The sequence below is a fragment of the Haliaeetus leucocephalus genome, unplaced genomic scaffold (genome assembly GCF_000737465.1).
Source record: "Haliaeetus leucocephalus isolate CR32 unplaced genomic scaffold, Haliaeetus_leucocephalus-4.0 Scaffold646, whole genome shotgun sequence".
Classification (NCBI taxonomy): Eukaryota; Metazoa; Chordata; class Aves; order Accipitriformes; family Accipitridae; genus Haliaeetus; species Haliaeetus leucocephalus.
In genome coordinates this window covers 292,595-306,553 of record NW_010973082.1, presented here as the reverse complement: position 1 = coordinate 306,553, position 13,959 = coordinate 292,595, and the positions used below count along the sequence as shown (strand labels likewise).

Below are 13,959 nucleotides of genomic sequence, written 5' to 3'. Positions count from 1 at the left end.
GCGGGCGCCTTCCCCTTTCCCGGAGCCGCCCCGGGAAGGCTGGAGCGTTGGTGGGGGGCTTGGAGCGTAAGGGAAAAGCCGGTGGGAGAGCGGGGTCCCGGGAAGTCAAGGCTACACGGGGGCGGGTGGGCCCAGGAAGCCCCTCAAAGCCCTACGGCCGGGCCAGGGCAGCAGGGGCAGGGAAATGTAGAAAGAAACAAACAAAAAAAAAGTGCAACGCTACCTCTTTAGTAAACGTTACCCTCTACGCATGCTTATTCATTTATATTTATTGATTTACAAAGCCTGCAGCCTCTCCAAGAACAAGAACAGAGGGTTATGTGTATTTTGTCCGTGTCTCTGTCAGGCTTCCTGGGAGCTGACCCTGGACTCCAAGCATTGTCTGAGCCACTGGAGAGTCCTTCGGTGCTGAGGATGTTCCTGCTGGATCTGGTGGACAACAGCATCGATGGCCCGGAGCCGGTCCTGCAGTTTCTGCTGCTTGTTTCTCCAGGCTTGCTCAGTGTGGCACAGGGGAGCGTACTTCCCTTCCTTCAGTGCCTGCAGGTGCTTCTGGCGTGTCTGGTAGGCCACAATCTCCAAAAGGTTCTGAGAAAAGCAACAACAGAAATTGCTTTGACAGCAGACTGCACACACAAAAGGACTAAGAGAACAGCGTGATTCGTGTCGCAGGTACTATAACTGTCACATTTTGAAATGGAAGGGCTTAAGAAGGACAGTGCTGTGAAGTCCCCATTACAACAGCCAAACAACCTCTGTTGTAGAGGTATAGTCACAGAATCAGTGAGGTTGGAAAAAACCTTTCAGATCATCGAGTCAAACTGTAAACCTAATATTGCCATGTCTACCACTAAACCACATCCCTGAGTGCCACGCCTACATGTCAACTAAGACAAAAAAAGTGTTTTTAAATGTTGGATGTCACAGAATTCCATAAATCAGAGAAACACCCGCACATATAAGGCAACTCTTGCCAGGACAGAGTTTCACCAACTTAAAAACTTCGCAGGAGGTCATTCAAGACCTTGAGCTGGCTCTCAAATTTGTATCATACTTGCGAGTAGCCAGCTAGCGCTCACAAAGGATAGTCATCACTAGATATTTTTGAGAGACAAACAATGTCCTTCTAGGCTGATGTTTCCAGGTGAATGCTGCCTTGCTAAGCAAGCATCAATTCTGGACCACTAGGAGCCCTCAAAATGTGCTCAGCTAACTTAAAGTGTTGCTCAAATTACATGCCGAGCATGCCCAGTTCAGGATGGTGGCGAGACAAAGAGACAGGGAGCTGGCAACAGAAGAAAGCAGCAGGTTCTATTTGGCTCACGCGCTGCAAGGAAGCAGAGGTGCTCACCCATCGTTTCTTGTTCTGAAGACATTCTGCATCTGAATCAAGGCCATCAGACTCAGCCTGCAGTCTGCACAATTCTTGCTGCTTTTCTGACAAGGTGGCACTAAGGGACACTTGGGTGGTCTCCAGCTCCAGGATGGTTTTGTTGCAGTCTTCAGTGTTCTAGCAAGTGGAAGAGAAGGAAATGGCATATTCTGGTTCTGCAGTTCAGCTGCATTCCCAACCATCTTCCCAGAGCTTTTTTTTTTTTTTTTTTTTTTAAAATGAGTTTCCAAAGCCTGTACCCTGTGCAGTGCTGTACCTGCACAGGTGCAGGGTCTGGGTACTGACACCCCATGTGTCTGTGCTAAGTGCGCGCTGGTGCTCATTACAAGGCAAATACAGGCCACATGAACTCTCGCAGCCCTGCTTTACTTTCTCACCTTCTGGGTTTCATTGATCTTTTTTCTCAGCTCCTGTTTCTTGCGGTGGAAGTCGCTCTTGGCGAGCCGTTTCTTATCTGTTTTGTTCTGGCCCTCTCCACGAATCGCTATCTCCTCTCTACGAGAAACAGATGCCTCCATATCACGAATCATCTTCTCCTGCTGCTTCATCAGCTGGCCATAGCGGACCTGCCATTTGTCAAGATATAAAATAGGCTGAAAATAATTAATATTTACAAATGGCACCTAACCGATGCCTTCTGTGTGGCACATCCCATCAACACAAACCAGATAATATGTGACACATGAGCGTTAGCAAGCTAAATTTGCTCTAAATCCAAACCTGGTTTGCCCTGTGTGGATCTGGAAGGCAGAGGACTGGATTATCAACTCATCTAAGTAATCTTCAAAATGTTTCACTGGAAGTCATTAGCAACAGGAAAAGCAGAAGAGCAGAAGTATCCCGAGAATGAAGGGGAAGAGTTGCTTTGCCAGAAGATAGAAGACTTCCCCTAACCAGTGATTAAGATGATGCAATATTTAGTAATCAATATTTCTTTGCTTATAAATTGGGGTCACAGAATAAGGTGGCAGACAGATTACACTTTAAATAGATTTCTCAGGTATATCTAGATTCTGCTGCAGCCTATTACACAGCATGCACAAGGAACGCATAGAGTGCATGCATGCTGGGTGTGTTTAACTGAATCTAGCTGCAGGGTGGTAAGACTTCCAGTGCTGCTATGGCCTTGAAGATGGTACTTCTCCAGCCTGTTTCTCATCTCCTGCCTTATGTTTCAGCAACTCCAAAGCTGAATACGTTGTGTGCAGCTTCCCCTCCTCAGTCCTCTTTCCCAGTGGCTTACTTGCATCCTGTGAATCTCTGTTCTCATGGCTTGGATTTTGCCTTGTCCTGTCTCAGAATCCACCGCTGCACGCATCTCTTTTGTCAGCTGGATCTTTTTCTCCCATAGCATGATTTGATGCCTTCAGTGACAGAAAAGGAAAACAGTGCCTTTGTAAACAATAGAAAGGATGCTCATTCTGTGCATCAGTGGCAGCACACTCCCAAGATCGATTCTGAACACAGAACTGAATAGTTCAGCAGAAACTAAGAATTTGCATATGGCACATGTAAAAGGGCAACAACAGAGCAGCGTGAAATCAGATGGGAAGCTCCGCAATATAGAAAATGGCATCATGACTGTAAAAACCAGCACGCCCAGACTGACAGGGGGCTGATGGACCCCAATTAATTGCCTAGTGCAGCACACTCACTGTTACTGGCAGAGGAGACTGCATGCAGTCTTCCCATCTAGATCTTGGCAACGTCCAGCACAAGCATAATGGAATCATTAAAGCCAACATCATCTCAGCTCTTGCTGGTTCCAGAGACAGCTAAAGCACCTTTCAGTTTCTGCATTTCAAAAATTAATTAAACTCCTTTCCTCTTCTCCAATAAGGACAGAAGCACATTTTCTCCCACTAGTTCAGTTTGATGACTGGAGAAGAAAGGTAACATGGACACATATACAAGAGTTCAAAGACTGTGGCACAAAGCAAGAATCTCTCTGGTACCTACTCTGCTTCCACTAGGCTGTTTAGGAGTCTTTCCTTCTCCTCAGTCAATTGACTGTGCCTCTCCTGCATCTCAACTGATTCTTTTTCTGCTGCCTGGATTTGGGAAGCATAAACCAATACAAAACTGTCAGACTAGGAAAGATTTACAGGATCACTGTTTGCCTCTGATATGCATGGGAGGTTGAGACCTGGAAATGAGATGTCAAGTCTGTGTACCTTGAGAGAACGTACAAACTCATTCTCTGTGATAATGTTGCCATATTGCAGCTCCTCGAAGCTGCTGTTGTTCTTGTTGATCAACACATTCAACTTTATCAAGTCATTTGACATGTTCCTCATGTGACGTTCGATGTCTTTCTGTTCTTTTGTTTCCTGCTGAATCTCATCTACAGGTAAACAGAAAAAAAAGTCTTAAAATTCCCACAAGCACTGGGTTGAATACTGGCAAGGTGTGACAAACTGCTATTAGCCAGACAACACTGCATGCGGAGCCACCTGTGTCCCACATACCCAGCCAAAACATTTTTCCACAAGTCCAAAAACCAAATAAGGTTTTGAAGGAGACTACTGTGGAAGAGAGTTCGTTTTGACCTAGGAAAGTGCTATCGTTGGTGCGGGCATTTACCTACCAACTACTTGCAAACTTTATTTAAGAAGTGTAACATGTGACATGATCACTTAGGGTTTGACTGTGTCAGTTAAGACAGCAGGATCAATCGTTATAGGAAATAACGACATGCAAAACAGCAAAAGGTGTCTGGCTCTTAGCCCCAGAGTATAGTACTGCGTCCGTTTGCATCATTGCTCACACATATGTAGGAGCACTGTGGACATTCTTTGGTGAAGGTCTGGCATTGCCCATCTGTAAGCCTTCACTCCCCTTTTTCTCCATTCATGGATGAACTTTTTAAGAAAGAGTTAGAGAATGACTTACTTTCAGTGCGCACTTTCTTCTGCTCCATTATTGTGATCTGTTTCTTTAACATATCCAAGGAGGCTATTTGTTCCTCCCGTTTATGTGTTAACTTGACCAGCTCTTTCTGCTGATTGAGCCAGTACTTCTGTAGTATCATCACCTCGCAATTATATTCTTCTATCTGCTTGGTCAGCTTGTTGATCTCAATTTCCAGTGGTCCCAATTCTTGCCCCTGTACGAGGGCAAGGTTTGGGATAAATCAGGTAGAAGCTGCTGGAGCACTTGTTTATAGCATCACTGCAGAAGGCCAGTCCAACTGCTGCATGCCTACTAAATACTTCAACTATACTGTTGTTTTGTCAGTTAGTTACCTCCTGCCTCCATTTCCCATGAGTTGGATGGGACTAATCATTCCTGAGCTCACAGGAATAAATGGGACAGAAGCCCGAAAGGTTCTCAGACTCTGTGGCAAAAGGGCCTCCTAAGTTATTACAACAGGTACATCTGGACATTCAAAACTTTTTGCCAAGCATATGTCACAGTACTCATTTTTGCATTGGTATCCATAAAGGTCTTAACAGCTCACAGTGCTAGGGACAGATCTGGGTATCATCTGAATGGGGCCAACTATCAAACTACTTAAATTACACCGCCTGCTCCATTCTCCCCTCATCAGTCTTTGCAGATTTTATAATGAGATCCTATTTACTCCCAGAGTATTGATGTCATTCAACATTTTCATCTGGTGTAGACAACTCCCTACAGAAATCTGTGCTAGGCACACCCTCATTTCACAATTCCCTAATGCCAGCTCCTCTTCGCATGCATTAAGAACTGTTTGACAAATACAAACGTTTACACTAGCTAGTGCAGCTTTTAAGTCACAATACTGATGCCTGAGAGTTAACTATCCAACACTTACACAGTTACATTTATCAAGAACATCTGTGGTCACCACAAAGAATAAAATCAAATTTGGGACTGAAACATAAAAGTACATACCCCCTGCTGAGAAAGAATCATCTCCAACCTCTTGTTGTACTGGCTGATGACCCCTCGCTTGTTCTCAATCAGGAGACTGCACTTTGCAATCTCACTTTCCCTGCAGCTGATCAGATCATAGATATTTTTTATTTCCTTGTCCAGCTCACAAAGTGTTTTTTGGAGAATTGTCAGCCTGCAGTTGGTATGAGTTGCATTCAGAATAAGCTTGGCCATATCATTCTCAACCTTGGAAAAATGCAGCTCCTAGGAATATCAACAGACAGAAAACAAATTACTGTCACCAACAGCAACTCATTGATTTGTAAGGCTTGCTTATCAAAGCACAGGAATCAGGGGATTTAGATTCTACTCCCAGGTCTGTGCTACAAGCTGTAAGCAAGATACTTACCCTCTCTGTACTTTTGTTTCTCCATTTATCGACAGGAGATAGCAATATTTACCTCTGTCATAAGGCTGTTGAAAAGCATTAAAGAGCCTAAACATCCCCAAACTCTTCAAGAGACTACACTCATCACTTCTGCAATTATCTTCCCTGCCTGGATGTCTCTAGCTACCTGGCTAACAGTAGTAGGACATGATTGTATTGTACATTCTCCACCATACCTGACAAACGCATCCTTCACCTAACAACTTTACTAGCCAGAAAGCGTGGCTATGCCTTTTGTTTGAGAGCACTATGAATGCAGCCAGGTAACTTTCAAGAGCCTGTCTGCTACTTCTGCACAGCCTGGACCACACTCCAAGAGGTTACAATTCGCTCTTTTCCAAGTCCATAGTCTCTGCACTATATTCAACCATGCAACACAGATGCTAATAGGAGTCAATGTGGAGTACCCATGTGTTCATGTATCTGTCAGAAAGGGGAGTGGAGGGGCCTTTCTCACAATAGAAGCCAACCCTGGAAGTCTTCCAGTTACTTAAGATATGCCCTTGATTTAAAAAAGCCAGGGGCAGGCTGAAGTAACCCATGAAAATACAGAGGTGTGAGCACGTTGTGTTAGTGCCAGCCCACACAACTCGGTATGATAAATACTGTGCTGAATCTTCTAGTTTTTCTATCTCTACCAGTTACACACTCCCAAAGAGAGCAACTTATTATGCCATAAAGAACTGTGGGTCTGGTTTGACTGTTCCCTGGACAGTAATCCTTACTTAGAAACTGAGAGCATGCCCGTATCACATTCCGTGATGCAGTATAGAACGATAAGTTAGTTTAATGTGGAGTACAGAAGTACCACACATCCACTGCCTTCCTCTAATACATAAGAACTGGCAATACTTTATAGTAACTACTCCCAGCATTCATCATTCTGCCACATTTTTTAAGTAAAGAAAGAATAGTATGTTATCTGTCAGGCCTTTTTGGCCAAACTCTCTCACATACACCAGAATCCTGCAATAAGATCACTGGAAGGACCAAATTGGAGTTGCAAACTCAGCAGACCTTCAACTGCAGACCTGAAAACCAGAATGAAGACACTGACAAAACACACTTGAGAAACACTGCTCCGGGCAGTTTCCTTCCCCTGCCCTCCCAACTGGAAGGGACACCATACCAGATCTGTTTTTCTTCTACGAAGTTTTGCAGCCAGCTGTGAGAAGTGCTTTGTGGCTTTGCTGGACATCATCTGCTCCTGAAGCTTTGCCACAATTTGATTCTCGATCTGCTCTTTGGCATCAGTTCCTTTCTCTATATCCTTACTTATGGACAGCAACTCATTCAGATGAGCAGCTTGATCCTAAAAAGTATGGAAGACAGAGACAGGATCACTACAACTGTTTGGGAAAGGGGATTAAATATCCGTGTCTGATTTGAAAGGATTCTTCTTCCAAGTAAGTCTTCTCACCATCTTGGTCCTGTTGAGGGCCTGCTCTGTCTCATGGAGAACGCGAGCATAGGTGCCAAATTCAACCTTCAAGGCCTCCTGCCTTGAAAGGCACTGGGCAATCAGTTTCTTTGTCGTGTTGGCATCATTCTGTGAACGGCTCAGGATGGTGACAAGCAACTCATTCTTCTCCTCCTCTTTCCTGATCGACTTTCGACAGCCATGGATGTCCATTTCTAGGGATTTGAGGTCATGTCTGTACTTGCTGGAGCAGCAAAGAGGATGGAAAATCATCACAGGCATTGATTAGTGTGCTGAACAGTCATCTACAAATTCCTCTTTTCAAACATGTTATTCCAGCAACAACTGACCAAGAAGGAAGATCTTTATAAAGGCTAGTCTGCTGTGACAGTGCAGAGTCATCAGAAGATGGATGGAGAAATTAAGATTTAAAAGGAAATGTATGCAGGAAAATTAATTCCTTCTTTCAGTCCTGTTCCCAACCCCCATTCTTACCAGGATGCCACCATATAAAAATATATTGTTTGTTCTCAGAGAATCAGTCAAACTTTAAGACTCCAGACCAAATAAACACTTCCTTTGGCAACAATAGGAAGGTTTTCCTGAAGGTTTCTAAAGGCATCACAAACACCTAACTGAAAGTGATAGATAAATCCTTCTTGATGTCTAGCTCTTTGGATTGAGAGATGTTGCAAAGATGAAGGAACTCTTAAAGAAATAAAGTATGAATAGAAAAACTCTAAAGAGCTTTAAAAAACCCACACATTTCAAGGGAGAGTTGTGTTTTGGATAAAGAAAATAGTTACAAAGAACTGTGCTTCTAATTCTTTAACCTTATTATGTGCTTTAGAGCAGCAAACTTGTTCTGCCTGACACATCCTGCACACACAGTCATAAACTTGACAGCAGACATACTGCCCCTTTTGGAGTCCCTCCTGTCCAAATTATTTGAGGTCTCTCCCGGGACTGTTTTCAGATGCCATACCTCAGCAACTCTTGTGTGGCAATATAGGCCTCATCTCTTTGCTTCATTCCAGCCAAGCTGCTATTCCAGTGGTTCATCAATCGCTTTTTCTCCATGTTAATAGCCTGTACCTCCATACAAGCCTAGGAAAGAGAGAGTTGGTAGACAGGATGAATCTATACTGTGTTGAAAAAACAAATTCATGTTACAATGCAGTATTTTTTTTTTTTCTGTTCCTAATATGCTGGGCAGGAACAGCTTCAACTAACATGTGTCTGGTTTATTGCCACACCAGACCACAGAGCATAGGTCTGCAAGAAAAAAAGTGCTGAGAAGGTCGGGGAGGAAGTGATTTACAAGCAATTCTTAAGGACAAAAGGAAAAAAAAAAGAAAAAAGAAAAAAAAAAAGAAGTCTTCATTCCTCCAAACAGGAACAAGCCATACAACTCTGGCCTACATTGTACATACCACGTGAGCATGAGCCAAACGGTCAGTCCTTCCAGAGGGAAATATTAACCAGAAGCGAAAAAAGTACCCTCTTACCTCATTTACTGCTTGCCGAGTTACTTTTGTGCCCTCTGCCTGAGCCACAAACTGAGCTTCAAACAGAGCAATCTGTTCTTGTAGTTCATAGGCTTTTCTTGTTAAGCGGTCCAGTAGAAGATCCTAAAGAGTCAGAGCCAAACAGTTCAGGATGAGTAATATAATCTCAGTCTTAACCAACTATATTCTACAAGAATAACATAGGCTAGAAAAGGAATTAAACTGGCAACTGGATTCGTTTTGATTCCTACTGAAACTTTTCCATTCATATACAAATGACTCCTGAATGCAGCAGCGACAACTTTCAAGAGAATGAAACCTTCTTTGCTGATTTTTTATTATCCCATTTGCAGTAGTAAATTGATACTTTGGATCTGAAGCAGCATTCATTCCTGTCAGAATGGATTACATTGTGCCACCTCTCCAGCAGCTTGGAATCTTAATAATTTATGTTTTAAAAGCCTTTGTTAAAAAACATCTAAATCCATTTGATTTCAACTGTTTGCATGCAATTCTGTATTAATAATAATCAGTTTGTGTCCTGCTGCAAGCAGAAGGCAGCAGAGGGAGCTCCAGCACACCAACCAGCTCAGTTCATTTTCAAAGTTCACTTTTCATTGTGAAACTTGCTGTCGCTCAGAATAATTCTCCAGGCTTGAACATACGATACTTCTTCACTAAATATATTTCTGTCCCCCACACCCCCTTTGCTTGAGTGATTTACTATTGTAAAGCTTGTGAAAAACCTTTGGGCAGTACATGCCACTATCTTGGTGGGTGGGATTCTTCTAATTTTTAAAGCCCATGGGTTTGGGGTTTTTTTCTTTTTTTCAATTATTTGGGAAAAATATCCCCACACATCTTCCATGATTCAGTCACTATAGCCTTCCTTCTGACAAGGCAGCACATCCTCCAAGACTCACCACTAACTGTCATCTGTATTTATTTACTTATTTTAAAGAAGACAGTTTTATTCGATACCTGTTTTTTCTTTTCCACCTCAGCCTGGACCTTCTCTGCCTCAGCCTTCTTTGTCGACTGTTTCATTAGTAAAATATTATGACGCATATCCTCGTCCATATTCTGCATGTAGAAGAGATGCAAGGCCAGGTTTTCAACCTGGGTCTGCATTGCAGAAACTGGGGAGGCAGAAGGAAAAATATTTAGAGAGAAGTATGTTTGTAGGATACACTTTAAACAGAGATAAAAGGGAAAGAAATACAGAAGCACCCAAAGCAAAAACCACACACAGAGCAGCTAAATCAGCCCTCCCTGAAATAAGAATTTACATCAGCTTTGGAATATAGCTCCACAAGCAAAGCTAAAAATCTTGGTAAGCAATTCCTTGATTCCCAGCACACAAAATCCCAGGAAACCAAAGAACGGGCTTCAGGAGGCTGTGAATCCACTCCTCTGCCCCAATACAGAACTGTCTCTTTCTCAGTCTGTTGAATGCTTCTCTACTTTTTTTCAATAACCCATAAAAACTTCCTAGGCAATTTATTTTAATGCTTAGCTATCCTTGCCATTGCAATTGTTTTACTGTTTCCTATCCAAATGCCCGCAACCCAAAAAGAATGAGTCAAGTCCATTTCTTTGGCTGGAATGGGCTGCCACATGGATGCTGCTCTCATACTACTGGATGCCCCTAATGACCTACCTTTGCAATCTCATCACACCCTTACAGAGACACAGGCAAACATAACAGACTGATGGGACTTTTCTTCCTGCTAAGTCACACAACAACCTACCTGCCAGGAAGGGGTTTATTTTTAGTCCTAAAGACCTTCTTAGAAGTACAATGTAGCAACATGGTCTTAGAAACACCAGAAATTATATGGCAACCAGGATTATCTATGAAACTTTTCAATGAGTGCATTATTGCTGATGAATTTTACTGTATTTTTCAATCCAATGCTTGACTTACATTCAAATTCATTTCTCCACATAGTACCAGAATTAGGAAATATTGCAAGGACTGCCTCAGTCACCTTTCTTGCGTTCATCATCTGTGTTCTGACACATTTTCTTGTAGGTAAGCCTGAGGCCCTCCAGTTCCTCTTCCAGCTGCCGACGTGCTGCGGCCATCTGAGAATGGCAGTCATGGCTCTTCTCCAGCTCCATCTGCAGATGGGCCAGCTGCTGCTGCGCTCCATAAAGAATCACCCCAAGCTCTTCTCTCTGTATTTTGCCCTTCTTTGTTGCTGTCCTCTGCAAACACAAGAGGAAATCAGCTCTCTCTCTCCAGCTTGGACAGGGATGGGCTGCTGTGGGAAGGCAAAGAAAGAATGCCCTATACCAGTTCCTGAAGCTCTAGGTTCACTTTTTCGATCTGCTTAGTAAGGTAATTCTTCAGGGCAGCCTGGAATCTTCTCATCAGAGGCTGTAAAGAAGTATGACGTTGATAAAGTTTAACATACTTGTGTAAATAAATTATGAAGAAACCTTACTGCTACTCCCACTATTAAATAAAACACCTTATTTTCTGCCATAGACACTTGCATTCTTATTTTAGCTACACTTACTGTAACAAGTGAGAAGACTTACACAGTGGTTATTTGCTGACATCAGAAAGTGACTATTGAGAATATTTGAAAGTCAGAAACATATAGGAAGAGCTACATCTGAGAACCCATCCACTCGCTCTTGCTGCAAGGAATTCTCTTTCAGGAATACTGAAGAGTATCCGATTTGCCCACTACATTGCTCACTTCTGAACCTGCAACTTTGGGGTTAATACTGAGGAAGTAGACACATTCAGGAGTTAGTACTTTTGCAAAAGCAATTTTTACACATGTTGTTATAGCATACAACTAAGCCACTGCTTACAATTTACCTTGTACATTTTATACAAATAAAAATATCAAGTCTGCAAAGAAGAATGACAAGATCTGAGGACTTCTCACATGTTCTGGATCCAAGACGACCAGTTCTGTTTCTTCTATGGTTTCTTCATTTCTTCCGCTTATTTCATGTTCCTCAGCTCCATGCTGCTGGCGCTCCTTTTCCCATCTTTGGTCACCGTGCCCACTAGTGAGCTGACTGAATTGCTCAAAGGCAGACTCTAAATAGAGAGAAATGGGTTCTCCAATGTTACCTGGACAGCCCCCCCTCTCCCCCCCCAAAGATAAAGGAAAAGGCTTAGATTTCATACTATTATGCCTCCAGTTGGATTAACAATGATCAGAAAGGAAGAAAACTAGAAACTGTACTTGACAGATGGTATTGAGTATTGTACTGTTAATAAGGAACTGAATGATACCTGACTCTGTGCAGCTGTTCAACTCCACTGACAATGCAGATGCCTGCAAAGGAGCTCCTGAGGACGTATGGGAAGGGTTCCCTCTGTCTGTTACTGGCTGCTCCATGTCATCCAGTTCAGGAGGACAACTGTCTAATGTTACTTTGTCTGAGAAAGTCTCAGGAGGTTTTTCCTGAAACATAAAATCCATCACCTGAAACAGCTTTTCAATCTAACTCTATTTGCCCCTAAAAATCTGCTTATTTTTGTAATCATGAGGCATGAACAATGCAGACAAAGAATCAACAAGAGGGCCTTGTTCTAAAATCAGTGCACAGATATACTGGCAAAGCTGTGTCACTCCTGATACAGCACAACAAAAGAACCTCTCCAGTCTTGTCAGAGTTTCTGTATACTTCGTGCTTGACCAATTAGCTTCTCTCTGTTCCAATTCTGATTGGTTTTGCGTTTGCAGCAATGAAACTGCACCAGGAGAATTTGAAGTTACAACTACTGGTCATGCATTCCATGAATAAGATTATATATATTATTATAGTGCCTCACTTCTGCAGAGCCAACAAACAGCTCTGTAGCTCCATAGACTCCTCTTTCTGCTGGGGGAAATGTCTCTTCTTGGTCCTCCAGATGAACAGACTCTTCCTCTTCATTGTCACTCCCATTCTCTGCCTCTATTGCCTAGCATGCAACACAGGCAAAAAGCAGAATAGCAGCATTATAACGGGTTGTGTACTTTGTTTAATGTTAATGCTTTAGTATTGTAGCAACTGCTTTTTATCACAGGGCAGAGAAGTTTAATTTAGAAGTTTAATCTCATTTGCAAAAATGGTCACCCAGCTAGCATTATGATAGTAACAATCCTGACAAAAATTCTACACACCACTTTTAATTTCACGTGTTTCTAGCTCACATCTCTTTAAACAAAACCTGCCCTTTAGGGATTTATTAAAAAAAGTCTTCCAGGCTGCACTGCATATAGCCAAATTATTCTCTTCTTTCTTTTTAAAGAGACACTGTTTTATCCCATAACATAATTTGCCAAATTCAAGTATTGTGCAGTGCCAATGGAATAAAAAAAACTTATCACCAATAAACCTCAAAAAAAGAGCCCAAGTATGCGCATCTATAAAATGGGGGTAACTCCCTTTTTAAAGTGTCTATAGCAGAAACGTGCTAACTAAGAACTGAGTGAGAAACACATACTTCAGGATGCTGCTAACACACAGGAACTGTAACTAAATTTACCGTTTAGTGGCTTTTTTTTTATATGCAGGGCAAAACTGCAATAACTGCTCCGCCGTTTTACTTCTCCCTATTGAAACTGCTTCCACGAAGACGTCACCCTGTAAGGAACGCAGGGGAACACACTGCCCTGTGAACGTTTCAAAGGAAATCACCTCCATAGCAGAATGCGACGGAACTCTGATTATATCCCGCTCAGCGGAGCCGAATTCCACGCCAGATCCCTCTGATGCCGCACCGGGGGCCTCCTCCATGGGGCTGGGGCTGGCCTGTGCCTGCAACCAGAGCGTCCCGCAGGAGAGAGAGAGTGAGTACCGGCCCGGGTCCCCTCGGCTGGGCACACAGGCCCACAGGAGACCGGGGAGGCCGGGCGGAGCCGAGCCCCGGGGCCGGACCGAGCCGGGCGGCGGAGCCCCGTCCGCGGCCCGGCCCCGCACTCACCCTCCGCCGGCCGCACCATCTTCCCGTTGCCAGGCGACGCGTCAACACCCGGTCACGTGAGCGCTGCGGGCCGCACCACCTCAGCCCGCGAGGGGGGACTCGGGCCGCACCACCTCAGCCCATATGAGAGAGCGGGGGGGGGGGGGGGGGTGGGCGCGTCCCACCCCGGGCCACACTACCTCAGCCCGCCGCTGCCCGCCGGGCCCGGGGGAAGGCCCGCGGCGTCCCGGCCGCCATGTCCCGGTGCGGGGCAGCAGGTAACGGCGCCGAGGGCCGGGATCCGGGCGAGGTGTGCTGGGGGGGACCGGAGGGGTGGGAAGCGGTGGGAGTAGGTCCCTCTTTACCCTTCCCTCGCTGAGGCAGCCCCGCCTGAGGCGGCTGCCGGGCAGC

At 44.1% G+C, this 13,959-nt stretch overlaps 1 protein-coding gene across 1 annotated transcript; it reads right to left on the bottom strand.

The window, feature by feature from the left end:
• Positions 1-342: 342 nt before the first annotated feature.
• CCDC40 (coiled-coil domain containing 40) lies at positions 343-13,588 on the bottom strand. Its single transcript, XM_010578712.1, has 21 exons — positions 13,472-13,588; positions 13,284-13,403; positions 12,433-12,564; positions 12,292-12,351; positions 11,890-12,061; positions 11,534-11,691; positions 10,927-11,010; positions 10,619-10,838; positions 9,609-9,766; positions 8,628-8,750; positions 8,105-8,226; positions 7,120-7,363; positions 6,829-7,011; positions 5,270-5,515; positions 4,286-4,499; positions 3,568-3,737; positions 3,353-3,444; positions 2,637-2,757; positions 1,771-1,959; positions 1,352-1,510; positions 343-588 (listed from the first exon to the last, which is right to left on the bottom strand). The coding sequence occupies exons 1-21, from the start codon at positions 13,586-13,588 to the stop codon at positions 343-345; spliced, it is 3,330 nt and encodes a 1,109-aa protein (XP_010577014.1).
• Between the last annotated feature and the right edge of the window lie 371 nt (positions 13,589-13,959).